At 44.9% G+C, this 14152-nt stretch overlaps 1 protein-coding gene across 1 annotated transcript in view; it reads left to right on the forward strand.

Annotated features, from left to right (window-relative positions):
* Positions 1–212: 212 nt before the first annotated feature.
* The window catches only part of LOC112116904 (desmoglein-1-gamma-like), a 55054-nt gene continuing 41114 nt past the window's right edge, over positions 213–14152 (forward strand). The window contains exon 1 of the mRNA XM_026659475.2: positions 213–615. Coding sequence (XP_026515260.2) covers positions 213–615 — 403 coding nt within the window. The remainder of the gene's footprint in view (positions 616–14152) is intronic.

Genomic DNA, 14152 nt, shown 5'->3' on the forward strand with positions numbered 1-14152 from the left:
GGGAATGGTTGGAAGTTGAAGCTAGACAAATTCAAATGGGAAACATGATCAGGGCCGGCTCTAGGTTTTTTGCCACCCCAATCAAAAAAACTTTTGGCTGCCTCCCCACCAGCCCTGAGCTCCCTCCCCCCGCCCACCAGTGCCCCCCCACCCACACCCCCTGCCCCCCCAGCACTGGGCTTCCCCCCAAACGTGGGATCCGCTACCAGCACATGGCAGCCAAGCCCTGGCCCAGCCGTGACTCTGTTCCCATGCGGGTGGAGCTGCTGGGTGGCGCGGAGCAGGAGTACTTCCAGGTGGCGGTGCGGCTGCGGGGTGGCGCGGAGAACACGGCCCCCTCCCTGGGCTTCGCGGCGCTGCTGGTGGCCGAGGTGGATCAGTTCATGCTCACCGCCTTCACCCCTGACATGCTGGCGGCCAAGGACCTGGAGAGCCCCCCGGACCTGCTGCTCTTCAGCCTCACCGTGCCCTGGCCCAGCCCCGGCGGGCAGGAAGGCGAGGATCTCCGGCTGCGGGGCTACTTGCTCAGCACCAACAAGCCCAGCCAGCTGCTCACCTCCTCACACACTCCGGGAGCCCCTCTTGCCACCGCTGCAGCCCGGGCTCGGCTCCAGGGTACCCCACTTCCCTCCCTCCCCGGCTCCTCACACACTCTGGGCAGGGCCACCCAGAGGATTCCGGGGGCCTGGGGCAAAGCAATTTCGGGGGCCCCTTCCATTAAAAAAAAGTTGCAATACTATAGTAACGTATTTGGAAATGTAAAAAATAACTAGTGAAATACATTCAAAAATTAATTTGTAATAATTTGAAAATACACTAAATACATTATTTAAAAACATTAAATGCTTTAATGGTATGTATACCCAGTTACATAATGGGCTGTTGCTGGGTGATGGTGATGGTTGGTGCCAATGGGCTGTCGCTGCCTGGGGGTGGTGCTGCTGTTGCTCAGGGCTGGGTGGGGAGCTGGGCTTTGGGTGGAGGGGTGTCCGGCTCATAGAGGCTGGGCTCAGAGCTGCGGGTCAGGGCTGTGGGGGGGATGGGGCCGGGGGGGTGCCCGGCTCAGAGGAGCTGGGCTCAGAGCTGGAGGTCAGGGCTGTGAGGGGGATGGGGTCGGGGGGTGCCCGGCTCAGAGGGGCTGGGCTCGGAGCTGGGGGTTAGGGCTGTGAGGGGAATGGGGTTGGGGGGGGTGCCCAGCTCAGAGGGGCTGGGCTCAGAGCTGGGGATCAGGGCTGTGGGGGATGGGGTCGGGGGGGTGCCCAGCCTCGGCCCCTTACCATGCCGCTTACCCCCTCTCCCGGACAGTGCTGCAGTGGCGTGGTGTCTCCAGCGGGGCCTGAGTTCCTGCCGCTCGGCCACAACTCGCAGCCCCGCCCCCTTACCAGCTGAGACGCCGGGGGATGGTGGAAGACGGAGGTGGGGGGAGCCTCCAACACACTCGTGGAGGCCCCTGCAAATTGCCCCACTTGCCCCGCCCGGGCGGCCCTGACTCTGGGAGCCCCTCTCGCTGCCTCCGCAGCCTGGGCTTGGCTCCAGGGGACCCCGCTTCCCTCCCTCCCTGGCTCCTCACACACTCTGGGAGCCCTTCTTGCCGCCGCCGCAGCCCGGGTGGCGGCGGGGAGAGGAGCTCCCGGAGTGTGTGAGGAGCCGGGGTGGGGAGGTAAGCAGGGCCCGGGATGCAGGGAGGGAGGAGGGGTCCTGCTGCCGCTGCAAGTATCCCCGGGGTGGCGCGGCGTTTCCCCGAGTGAGCTGTGCAGGGCGCCGCCGGGCTGGGCAGGGGGCATGGATCCCAGCTCATGCACTGACAGGGCGAGTGGCTGGGCCAGGGCTGGCTCCTGGCAATGCCGCCCCAAGCAAAAAAATTAAAAATAAAAATAAAAAAGGGGGGGCGGAGTGCCGCCCCTTAGAAAGTGCCGCCCCAAGCACATGCTTGGAGGGCTGGTGCCTAGAGCCGGCCCTGAACATGATGCAAATTTTTAACAGGGAGGGTAATTAATATTAAACAACTTACCAGAGGATGTGTTGGACTCTCCATCACTTGAAGTCTTTTATATCAAAACTGGATGTCTTTCTAAAAGATAAACTGTAGCTCAAACAGAAGCTATGGCCTGTTTTACACAGGGGGTCAGACTAAATGATTATAATGGTCCCTTGTGGCTTTAAAATCTATGAATCCTGTATAGCAACCTAGGGCAGTGGTGGTAGTGGGCAGAGAGGAGGAGTTTACCATAGTATGCTGCTGACATCAGACTCGCAGAGCATCGCAAAGAAATGCGGATTGAGGGGAAGAAATTGGTATTACTAGATTAATGAAAGGTTGCAGTGACTAATACGAATACTGGACATATCCATATTGCTGCCTGTACTGGTGCATGTAAACAGCCACGAACAGTGGAAGACCAGGGTACAGCACTTGGTAAATAGAAGGCGAGGATGAAATCATGGGTATGAGAGAATTTTTCAGGATACCACTGATCAACTCTGTGTAACTTACCTGATATGCCTGTGCTGAGGCAACACCACCAGTAGAATCCAGCAAAGCAACAAGTGCAGAAGAAGGTTGCAGGATCAACGTATCCTCACCACAGCCACTGCAGCGTCCTCCTGCATGGTGTCCCAATGCTGTCACAGCACATTCTGGCCTACCTCCAGCATTTGTTTCTACACCAGCAACACCCATATGTCCTCCTCTGTTACCTTCTCTCTGTGCTCAAATTCCTGCTCCCTTATGGTCTGAGCAATCTATTAGTGTCAAGTGACTGCTGTCAGATGGGAGATGTTGGCATCAAAGGCAGGATCAAGGTCCTCCTCCACTCCATCTACCTTCTACTGTGACCCCCTCAACTACTGCTTGGCCCCCTTCACTTTGTGTTGCCATTCTCTGGTGACCCAAGATGCCCTCTCTGCAACAGTGTATACTTTTGAGTGCCACCTGCCCTTTGGCTAGCAGTATGCATCTGCTTGAACTGATCATTCATTCCCCTTCTCGCTGCCTAGCGGAGTTCCAAGCACACAGCTGAATGACCAAGCACATACCACACTTCAAAAACCATTCATGCTGGTGGCTGGACACATCATTGTTGCTGCTCTGCAGCTATCCATCTCCTCATTGCTGATGATGATTTTCTTTTCTTTTTTTGGTTGTTTGGATGGTTTTTAGTTCTTCTTGTTCCTCTGCCCAAAACTCTTTCCTCCTCTCCTTCCAAATTGCGGAAAGCTTTCAAAATGGCCCTACAAGCACTTGCTGTGCACATGCTCGCCCCTAGGTACATTTATGAGGGCAGGATGCTCCTCCATCATTTCTAGAGACTTGACCAGGAGCCCTCCATTCCTTTGTATTCAGTGGGATGGGATGGAAATGGTTTCCTCTTTCAGGTGTTTTTTTAAAAAAGGAAACTGATCCTTTGTGCATGATATATCCATCTTCCCAGCTGATGAGATCAAATAGAAGGGCTACTTCATCTGTAAATCCATGTGCTTGGGATATGCTTAATACAGCTGAGAGAAATCTGATTGCAAATGAAGGCATTTGAAAAGTTGACTGGCTTCCTTTTGCTTTCTTAACACTCTCCATAAAGGGAGAAGAACCATGCTAGCTACTACCATATAGATATGTCACTTTCTCCCTCGACTGTTTCCTAAATCCTGTAATACCAGTAGTGTCAGTTTGAGACACTGCCTTTCTTTTAGCTTTTCTGGCAGCTGTCTAGAAAAGGGAGATTTGATTATTTTATAAACTGTATGTTTTCTCTACCAGTGGTTCTCAAACTTATTTGATCGCACCCCCCTTCTTTGAATATGTAGTAGTTTACACCCCTTCTGACCAGGGCCGGCTCCAGGCACCAGCGCAGCAAGCAGGTGCTTGGGGCGGCCAACGGAAAGGGGCAGCACGTCCGGCTCTTTGGCAGCAATTCGGCGGCGGGTCCCTCAGTTCCTCTCGGAGGGAAGGACCTGCCGCCAAATTGCTGCTGAAGAATGAAGCGGCGGCGGTAGAGCTGCCGCTGAAGTGCCGCTGATCGCGGCTTTTATTTTTTTTTTCCCTGGCCCGCTTGGGCGGCAAAAATGCTGGAGCTGGCCCTGCCTCTCACTCTGCCACCCAAATACATATACTGATATGTATACCACTTTGCCTTCAGAGCTGGGTGGCTGGAGAACAGCAGCTGCTGGCCAGGTGCCCAGCTCTGAAAGCAGTACCACCATCACCAGCAACACAGAAGTAACGGTGGCTATACCATACCATGTCACCCTTACTTCTACGCTGCTGGTGGTGACAGCGCTGCCTTTAAAGCTGGGCACTTGGCCAGTAGTTGCCACTCTCCACTCTGCCTTCAGAGCTGGGCAGTTGCTTCTCATGCCCTCCCCAAGAAGACATTCCACACACCCCAGTTTAAGAACTTCTGTTCTACACAAAGAACCAATAATATTACCAGCAATGGTAGTTCACATCTGTCTTTTAATCTTATTTCAAAACACCCGAATTCCCAGGCTTGACCCCTAACTATATTCAGCATCTCATTTAGTCTTCTTTATTTTTGATTTGAACACTTCTTGACCATCAGAACAATTCAACTACAATTTTTGCCAGCTGCGCCTGCATTAATTTTATGGCAGAAAAGTGTCTCACTTGAAGCAAACAGATGTATTCTCTTCTGGGAAACCCTTTAAAATTTTTAAATCAAGATGAGATGTTTCTCAAGAATGTCAAGCAGGAATTAGTTGAGGGAAGTTCTATGGCCTGTATTATGCAAGAGGTCAGAATAGATGATTCCTTCTGGCCTTAGAATCTATAAATCTATGAAGCCTAGATAATGACAGGTTCTCTGCCCAAACAGCTTTCCACTGTCTAATGAAAGATAAGCACAATATTACACACAGAACCACAGTTCAGAGGAGTTAGGGTAAAGGGATTATTGATCTGTGTATTCTTAGACTTCATAGGGGACTGCCTGGGGAGCCAATGGGGATGGCTTACTAACTAAATGTGTAATTTTACTGAACAACCAAACAAATCTCAGTGCTTGACAGAAATGTTCTTGTGGTTTGTACAAGGTAATTTTGAAATCACTTTGTCAGATTTTCGGTTTCCATGCATGCTACTGCAACAGTCAGAGAAGCGTCCTGGTGGCTAGCCTGGGTTTCTGCTTATCACTTTGTGTGTGTGAAGTACAGAAACTGTTTATCGGTTTCCTAGGTGGCTGCATGTTTTCTTGGGCGTGACTCAATACTCAGTGTGCTGTAAAGCTACACCTCTGAGTTCTCATTGCTTTCATTCGTTTATGCTGTTCACAGAATAATTATATGCACGCTACCATATCCTTGAGAAACTGGCAGCTGGTAACTAACTAAGGCAGTGACAGTTCTTTCTCTTGATTCATCCATTTATATTTAACAATAAAAAGGACTCTTTGTGTTTTCTAGTCTTTGTTTTTATACCACTTCATTGTATATATTATAGTCACTGAGTCAAAGGGAGTCTAGGTGAGGGTTTTCTAAATTACCAATAAATTTTGATGATAAAATTTGGGCATTTATCCCCCATGGGTTTTTTTTCTCTCATATCTCTGTCTGAACTTATTTTGACCTTTCAAAATGTTTGGGTTTGTTTCACACACATTGGAAGATGGAAATTTGGGCTGGTGCCAGTTTTTCTGTTTATTATTAGAAGAAAAGCAACCAACTCATTCTCAAAGTCCAATTTCAATTTTTGACAGCAATGGGAGTTGATGAATATAATTAGGCTGGGAAGGATTCGATTTTTATGGGTAAATGTCGATTTCACGATACAAACACAAACAGATTAAAATATTTCCATCAATAATAATTGAAATTTATAGATAGGCAGAGTTTTTAAAAAATGGCTGATAACTTTAGAGTTGGATTTTGGAATATTTACTTTGCATATTTTGACTTTTGATGTTAACATTTTGTACGTTAATGGTTATAAAGCTTTAATTTTTTGAATCTCAATGTCTGTCATTAAGTTATTATTGTCTAATCCCCTCATAATTTCCCATAACTATGACAATTTTAATAGATAAAAATAGAAAAAAGCTTAAAAATAAACATTGATATTATCTGTCAAAATTATAAAAAAATAATTAAATTCTGCCAAGCCCAAATATGATGTAAATTCAATTAAGAGGTGGGTAACTGCTCGTGGTGCAGTCTTAGTGTCTAGCCACCAGACATAACAATAGCTTGTAAGAGTGTGGGTTTGTGAGACACACATTGCACCAAATGAGATGCAGATGCGGATGGCAACTGGGGAGGAATTGTGCCTTCCTAAGTTTGTGCTGGCGCCTTCTCACTTTGTGTTGCCCCTACTTTGTCCAGTATATTAAAAGCACATAGGTGACAGGAAAGGGGTCACTTTTAGCTTTCTTCTGGCTGAGGAGTGAAATTTTGTCCAAAATATCATACAAACATAAAGAAAATAATATGAGTAAGTGTTTTCCCAAAGGCAGTTTCCTTAGTTAAAATACATCAAGAACAATAAGCGAGAGCATAATAAATGGAATAATATATACTTTGAATAAAGTGAAAATTATTCTAGATTTTTATACTTGTCATATGTCATGCGAATAAATTACAGAAATAGTATAATCCATAATGTACATTAAATACAGTACATTGTTTTTAGAACATTTTTTCTTGATTAAAATATACAGGACAAGCCACTCATCTGGCATATATTTTTGTAGTTCCATTGACTTCTGTAGAGCTATGACATTTTACACTTGCTGAGGATCTTGCCACAGCATTTAGAACCAGCCTGTTCTGGTAGGGAATGGGCTAGATGCCATAATATGTCTTTTCTATCGCTATCTTTCTTCTGTGATTCAGTGTTACATGGGACAAATGTATTTGCCACCCCATTGTAGAAAAAGACCCATTAATCAAACTGTTATGTTGAAGTGTCTCCACTATACTAGTAAATATATTCGACTCCTGGGATGGAAAAAAGGCAGCAAGAGAGAATACACATGGTTATCTTTTATTTTAAGGACAGATAATTTTTCAATTAATTAATAAATTAACAATACATTATATAATTAAATATCAAATATTTTTATTTGAAAGGAATAGTGACAATCGTTTTGTGAATAATCAACAGTCTTTGTAAATTGACATCAGGTAATGTCACTAAGGTCTTTATTCCAAAAAGCTCCCAGGTCTCTTGTCTATAAAAACGGTCTTATCTCAAGACCTTTGAAGATGTCCAACCAACTTTGATCCAAATGTAATGATGAAAAGAACTTAAGTCCCTATAAAATATAAATATATTTTAATATTCACAGCAAGGAACAAAGATTTTAAGACAGATGGCAGAAGAAGCTTTAAATAAAATGAATAGAAATAGAAACTTTGTAGGGGGAAGATAAGTTTCTCTCCACCACAATCAAGTGCAATTAGAAGATTATTAGAATCTTGAAAATTCAAAGTACAAAAACCCAAACACAAATGGCCTGATTTTCCAAAGGTTAGGATCATACACAAATAATGTGAACACAATTATGTGCATAATGGTGTGTGCACAATTAATGTAAGTACAAAATGTATGTTTATAGAAGTGTAATTAAATACCTAACTGGCCATTTGCTTGCACAAATTCTTGGTTTCCATATGTAGTCCCAGTAATTGCTTCCTATTAAATAAGCACCCAACCCAATCTAAGTATTCTCCAAGAGCTTGTCTCTGATGTCTCTGGGCCAGACTGTGACAGATGCTTACACAGGTCCACTGGGGCAACACATGGTGAGTCTCCTCCTCTATGTGACCAGTGCAAGGACCTGTCACGTTTGCAGTCCATGCACACGTGGGAACTTACAGTCTGCTTCTGCAGGGCACCACAACAGTGCACCATGCACCAAGTGGAATGGAGCAGAACAAGGAAGAGGTGAGGCTTCAGCCCCATCTCATCTTCATATTGACCCACAGAGGGGTCCTGCTGCAGCAGGGAGGACAGGTTGCATCATTCCAAAAGACCACTGTAACCCCTACTCCAGCCGGTGGTTAAGTGACCGATATTGGCCTGGTACATTTAGGAGTGTGAGAAATCCCCACAGTCAATTATTCAGAGAACAGAACTTCAGCTGCAACAGGAAGTCTGGAAGTCTCTGAGAGGATGACTCCTGCTGGGATGCTGGCAGGATGTTCAGGTAGATCTGAGAAAGCCTAGGAGGGTAGACTAGAAAAAGTACTCATACCCAAAGGAATGGAAAAAGGTCAGATATCCTATGAAGCAGCAGTAATCTCTGCCTCTAGTAGTACTCCATATTTATCCATCATGGAACTGTCCTTCCAGAGGAAGGTGGAGTCTTGGACAAAAGAGATGCACAGTAGTCATCCATACAGACAGCTGCTCCCCCATCTTGCTGTGTAAGTCAGTGAGGAGACACCACCATTCTGTGGGAGGCCAATGTGATCTTCAGCAGCCTGCATTATAGAAGAGACAATTGTGCTTTGTCAGACTTCCTCTGTGTAAAATATTCTGCTTCATTTTAGTCTCTAACTATTCATTTTACCTGGTCAAATAATACACATGTAAATTGAAATATGAGTATTAACCATCCAATTGAGGGATATAATAATACCTATCACTGACAGAACAAGTGTTAGACAAGCTCAGCTAATTGGCCAGCAGTAGGAAAGTAAATAAAAATATAAATGAAAAGCTTTCTGAGCTCTCTGGTTTTTAGAAACTTTTCATTACAATAATGTTTCTGCCAGCAGGTAATCGGACTGGTCATCTGAGAACTGATGGGCAGGGTTTTGCTGATCCTCCAAAGCATCAGTGTTGGTTTACAGTAGCTTCTGGGGTCTTATCTTGGTGTCTGCTTCCAACACCTCTGTTCAGCACTGATTGTTTCACTTTCCCCTGCAACAAGTGGGGTCACTGTGCCTTGGTTTCCCCAAGTTTGGAGGGTTCACTTTATGACAGCTCCTCTTGAGTACGTTTCTACTGACTTTGGTTCTCTGAATGCCAGGTACCCTGGCCTGTCTCCTCGTACTTCCTAAGGGTGGGTTATTCAATCCTAGGAGTATGTAAGCAGCAGCTTTTATCCTTGGATCAACAGATAGATACTGGTTATAGCTGCATTTAAACAGCATACTATTCATTTAAAAAAGAGAGCACAGAAACAGACAAAACAAGAGAAAAGCATTTACTCTTCTCTTCCTATAGATGCATATCACAGGAAACCTGTCCATGGCTATTTTCCAGATGTGGGGTTGGATGTGGGGTATTTGAAAGCAGGCATCCCTGGAGGATTAGCCTATAGTCTACTGGGAACTTAAAGCAAAATGGAGTCCCTGTCACCCACCTACTACCTGAAGGTGAGTTTGATATATAAAGAGTGCTAAATATCATAGAGAAATGAAAAGGTGTGTGTGTGTGTGAGAGAGAGAGAGAGAGAGAGATGGGAAGAGTCTGTCTGAAGATGGTAAAATATGTAGTGCTTTGAAACTAGTTTCACACTCTTTCTTTGTGGCTTCAGTTTGATGGCACAAGAGAAATTAGATTGGGAGAGGCCTTTTGTAAAGACTTAGAATATTTTTGTGGTTTTAGTCCAACAATTCACACAACAGTTACTGAGCGAGCACCGCCAGATTAGGCAAGAAACTGCATGCAATGCCTTGGTTGCTGTCCAACTACCTGGTAGGCACTATATTTAAAAGAAGGGATTATATTCCCTGTAGTACATGGACATCAGGGCTCATTGCTGCCGCCATGATACTCTACTCGTGCTCACTGAGCCTCGGTGAGGATAACAGACTAACACAACTGTTTCACTAGTGCTCTAATACATTTGGTCATTGCTATGCAAGGCCAGTGTGGGGGTTTCCCTAACCCCCTCCAAGCAATGACATAGATTGAGCCATTGGAGCCATCTTAGTGCTGCAGTACAGTGGATTCAAATGGAATGAGCTGGGTGAATCTTTCTTTCTTTCTTTCTTTCTTTCTTTCTCACCAAAACAAGAGAGGCAGTTACGGAACTAGTGACCTTCCCCATCAACTCAGGAGGCATTTGTGGAGACATGTCCTCTTCTGGACTAAACCTGTAGTTAGAGTTCTGCCGAATCCCACAGAGAGAGCTAGGAAGAAGGTGTGCCCCTCTCTCACCAGACAGGCAGCGAGAGGTGGGAGGCCAGAGAGCCAGTCGGGCTCAGAGAAGGGACTAGGCAGTCTCTTCCAAAACAGATGTACAGGCAAGTGGAGGAGGGGACATGTCATGGAAGCCAGCCTTGCTAAATGCTTACTGGTAATCTCACAAATGGCTCAGTGCACATGTATGAAGTACCATGGTAACACTGACACTCATTATTGATACAGTACATATGTGCTAATCGGCACAGGGTATTTAAACAGAACCGAATCGCAAAAGTGCCTTGCTTCTTTAAATCATGAACATAAAGAGAGATGACTTCTTCCCTCAGCTATCATCCAAAGCATGGAGTAAGTCAGCCATCCTGGCTGCCTGGCATCAGTGCCACATCTAGGGTGCAACCCTTCTCAGATCAGATGCTTTCTGCCAATGCAGCTGATTACCATTCCTGCACTGAACACCTGCCCATCCACCCATCCTTGTTCACAGACTACAGGTCAACTGGCTCTCTAAGGGCTTTTAACTGCATTCTTTTCAAAAGGAGCAGAAAATGTTTTAAAATAAATGGGGATTTGAGTGCCATGCTCCAAATGCTTACATACATTTTTGCACTGAATTTAATAAGTCTGGCTAACAACTGTGATCACCTACCACACCTGCATATTTAGGCACTGCAATCTTTTCAATTAAAAATCTATAGTCATGCAAATAGGGTGAAGTTGTTCCCTTAAACTTCTGTGAGTTTAGACATGCATTTGCTGGCCACATTTTTCCTTTAAGATCGGTGGAAAGTCCAGCAAGTTAAATATTTGAGGTTATTATGGGCTCCCATGTAAAAGAAGTGATCCAATAATATCCTGCTAGTCTCATAAAGTTGTGAATGTTCACATCTGCAAGATAGATCCTGCCCTAGATCTTGCTGCTTACATGTATAGATCTAGGGCAGCATGTGTGTCTGCTTGTCCTCTGCCCATTGTGGCAGAACTCCAGAGGGGTGTGTGAAGTAGCAAAACCTTAAGACAATCATACATTACCACTGAAAGAGGTAGAACTTGGCTTGAGCCAGTATAGTAAATTTAAGTTATAATTGATGTTGGAAGGAAAATATATACTCTTTGGTCCACACAGGTTTCTGTTATTGCCCTAAGCATTGTAGGCTTGAAGCTTTTGGTTTTTTTGTTGAATGTTTTTTTTTATTATTTATATTTTAAACAGAGCTCCAAAGCTTCTACAGCCACCGCGAAAGTCTGAAAACAGAAAGGCAGTGACCTCTTTCCTGAAGCCTAGAGAGAGTTCTCTTCTCCATTTGCAAAGCTTAGAAAGTGAGTTGAGGGAGGCAGTGGTCCGGAAATAGAAGGGAACTGGACAGCTGGATAGCTTTGCGCGTAGCTGGGGTTCCTCCTCGTGGAGAGGGATTGACCATTGTCCCCTATGTTAGGACATTGTTCTGCCTAGACAGTGTAATATACTGGCACTTGTGTGTGTGTGTTTCTCTTCTATGTGCTAGATGGAAGGAACTTCATTTTAGAGATAGGTCAAATGATTTTTAAAAGCTTTGGGTAATATATTATCACCCTGCAACAGGAAAGGAGTTATGGCTCCATGAGACACAGTTCCTACCCTACACTGCCCCTAAGTATGGACTAAATCCCTGGGACATAATCATAGAATTGTAGGACTGGAAGGGACCTCGAGAGGTCATCTTGTCCAGTCCCCTGCACTCATGGCAGGACTAAGTATTATTTAGATCAGTGCTTCTCAAAGTCGGGCCGCCGCTTGTTCAAGGAAAGCCCTTGGCGGTCCGGGCCAGTTTGTTTACCTGCCGCGTCCGCAGGTTCAGCCGATCGCGGCTCCCACTGGCTGCAGTTCACTGTCCCAGGCCAAGGGGGGCTGCAGGAAGCGGCGCGGGCTGAGGGACTTACTGGCCGCCCTTCCCGCAGCCCCCATTGGCCTGGAGCAGCGAACCGCGGCCAGTGGGAGCCGCGATCGGCCGAATCTGCGGACGCAGCAGGTAAACAAACCGGCCCAGACCGCCAGGGGCTTTCCCTGAACAAGCGGCGGACGAGCTTTGAGAAGCACTGATCTAGATCATCCCTGACAGGTATTTGCCTAACCTGATCTTAAAAATCTCCACTGATGGAGATTCCACAACCATAATCTTGACCAAGTAATTGTGGATATGGTTTAGATTATTAATATATGTGTACCTGATTTCTAGGCACATAGCAGTACTATCCAGAGATATACAGATGACCTAAAGTGTGTCCACAAATTGTGGGAGCAAAAAGGGAAGACACGTTTGGAAACTCTCGGGGTTTTTTTGTTTGTTTGTTTTTGTTTCTTTGGCTTTATTTTGTATGAAAAAATGTTGACTTTAGATTGTAAATGCCTTTCTAAAACTGCAAATTCCTTTTCTCCATTGTAAACTCCTCAGGGCAGGGACTGTTTGTTAATACATGGTTTTACAGCACTTAGCGGAATGGGGCCTGATTCTGATGGTGGCCTCCAGGTGCTATTGCAACGTAAATGTATATGAATAATAATAATAACAATCTCAATTTGCTTTTGATGCTCATTATAATATTAAAATAATAATAATATTTATTTATTATAATACTAAAACAATAGAAGTATTTATTACAAGGCAGCTTTCAGAGCTTCTGATGCTCCCCCTGACAATTTTGCCTCTGTAATCCTGACATTATTAATCTGCACCTTAGTTCTTATTTTTTGGGCATAAACATTACAAAGACTAACTCTCTGAAAGCCTCTGCTAAAAGCAATTGTTGAATTAATACTGTCAAGGATGACTAGTGCTTCTAATACCATTGTCTTTATTTTCACATAGACTCCTTTTCATCTTTTCTCAAATTTTAAGGTCTAATCCGATGAGATGCAGAGTTTTCTCAACTCCTGTTGAAGTTAGACAAATGGGAGAGGTCCTTAAACCACAAACCCACTCACTAATATGCAATACAATGGCTCAACTGCATCCCTGGTATGACTCTGTCTTTTGAGGGGTTTATGGCAGGGATTGATTTGGCCCATTGTCTCCAGCTATATATAAGAGTAGTAGCCCTGGCTGGATCACAACCAGAAGATTTCAAAGTACTGACAGAGACTGCTGTGGAGATAATACAACATACCTACCTCACCACACCCCAGAGCCGGTCAGGTAAATTATGACAGTTTATCAAATGCCTTGATCCTTCAGGATAATATTGGAATCGGTGTAGCTGGCCTAACATATATTATCTGAATAAGCAGGGTATACACTGCAAAATCATGAAAAAAACCTGCATTTATTTTGCACTCATATGTTCTCTGTCCACTAGTCTAAATGTACCATGTCTGTTTTTCAGATTCCATCAGAACAGCTACTCTTTTTTTTAATAGAAAGGAAAACCACAAAAACAGTTATTTTCCTCTCATGTGCAGCAGCCTAGATCCGTAACAGCATGGAATGAAACAGAAACTGCTCTGGGTTTTGCTATATTTAATCCTGGTCAAGTAACAATTGTAAAGGCCAATTTGTATTGGGATCCATTAGGGATAGAAATTAAAGTTGTATCCAGGGCAGATCATCCCAAGAGCTCCTTTGTGCCCTAAATTGTGTGTGCATCCCATTCTTACATAGTTAACCTTTTAGATGCAAAGGGCCACTCTAGAGATCAAAGGCATACTTCAGAAGGCATGTTTTCATAAAGCTGGCTCTCTTAGCCTACCTCTGTAGCTCGTCCCACTGGTCCAACTCTCATCTGCCCCACATCCATTTCTTCGCTCTGCATTCACTAGTAAACACACTAGTTCTGCCAGCTATTCCCCGATTCTCTGGCTCTTTGATGCTACAGCTGTTGCTTCCACACCTATCTGGCCCTCCTAAAATGGCATCTCCAAAATCACTACTGGCAGATCAGACCTCATGAATCTGTTGACTAATGTGGACCTGGCTGCCAGCTGTGGGCTGAGAATTTGAGCTTTCCAGTGATATAATGCAATAGTCGATAGCCCTGATAATTCACGAAATACTCACTGCTGTTACCTGC

This window comes from Terrapene carolina, unplaced genomic scaffold (assembly GCF_002925995.2).
Source record: "Terrapene carolina triunguis isolate 2854851 unplaced genomic scaffold, T_m_triunguis-2.0 Scaffold58, whole genome shotgun sequence".
In the NCBI taxonomy this organism is placed as follows: Eukaryota; Metazoa; Chordata; order Testudines; family Emydidae; genus Terrapene; species Terrapene triunguis.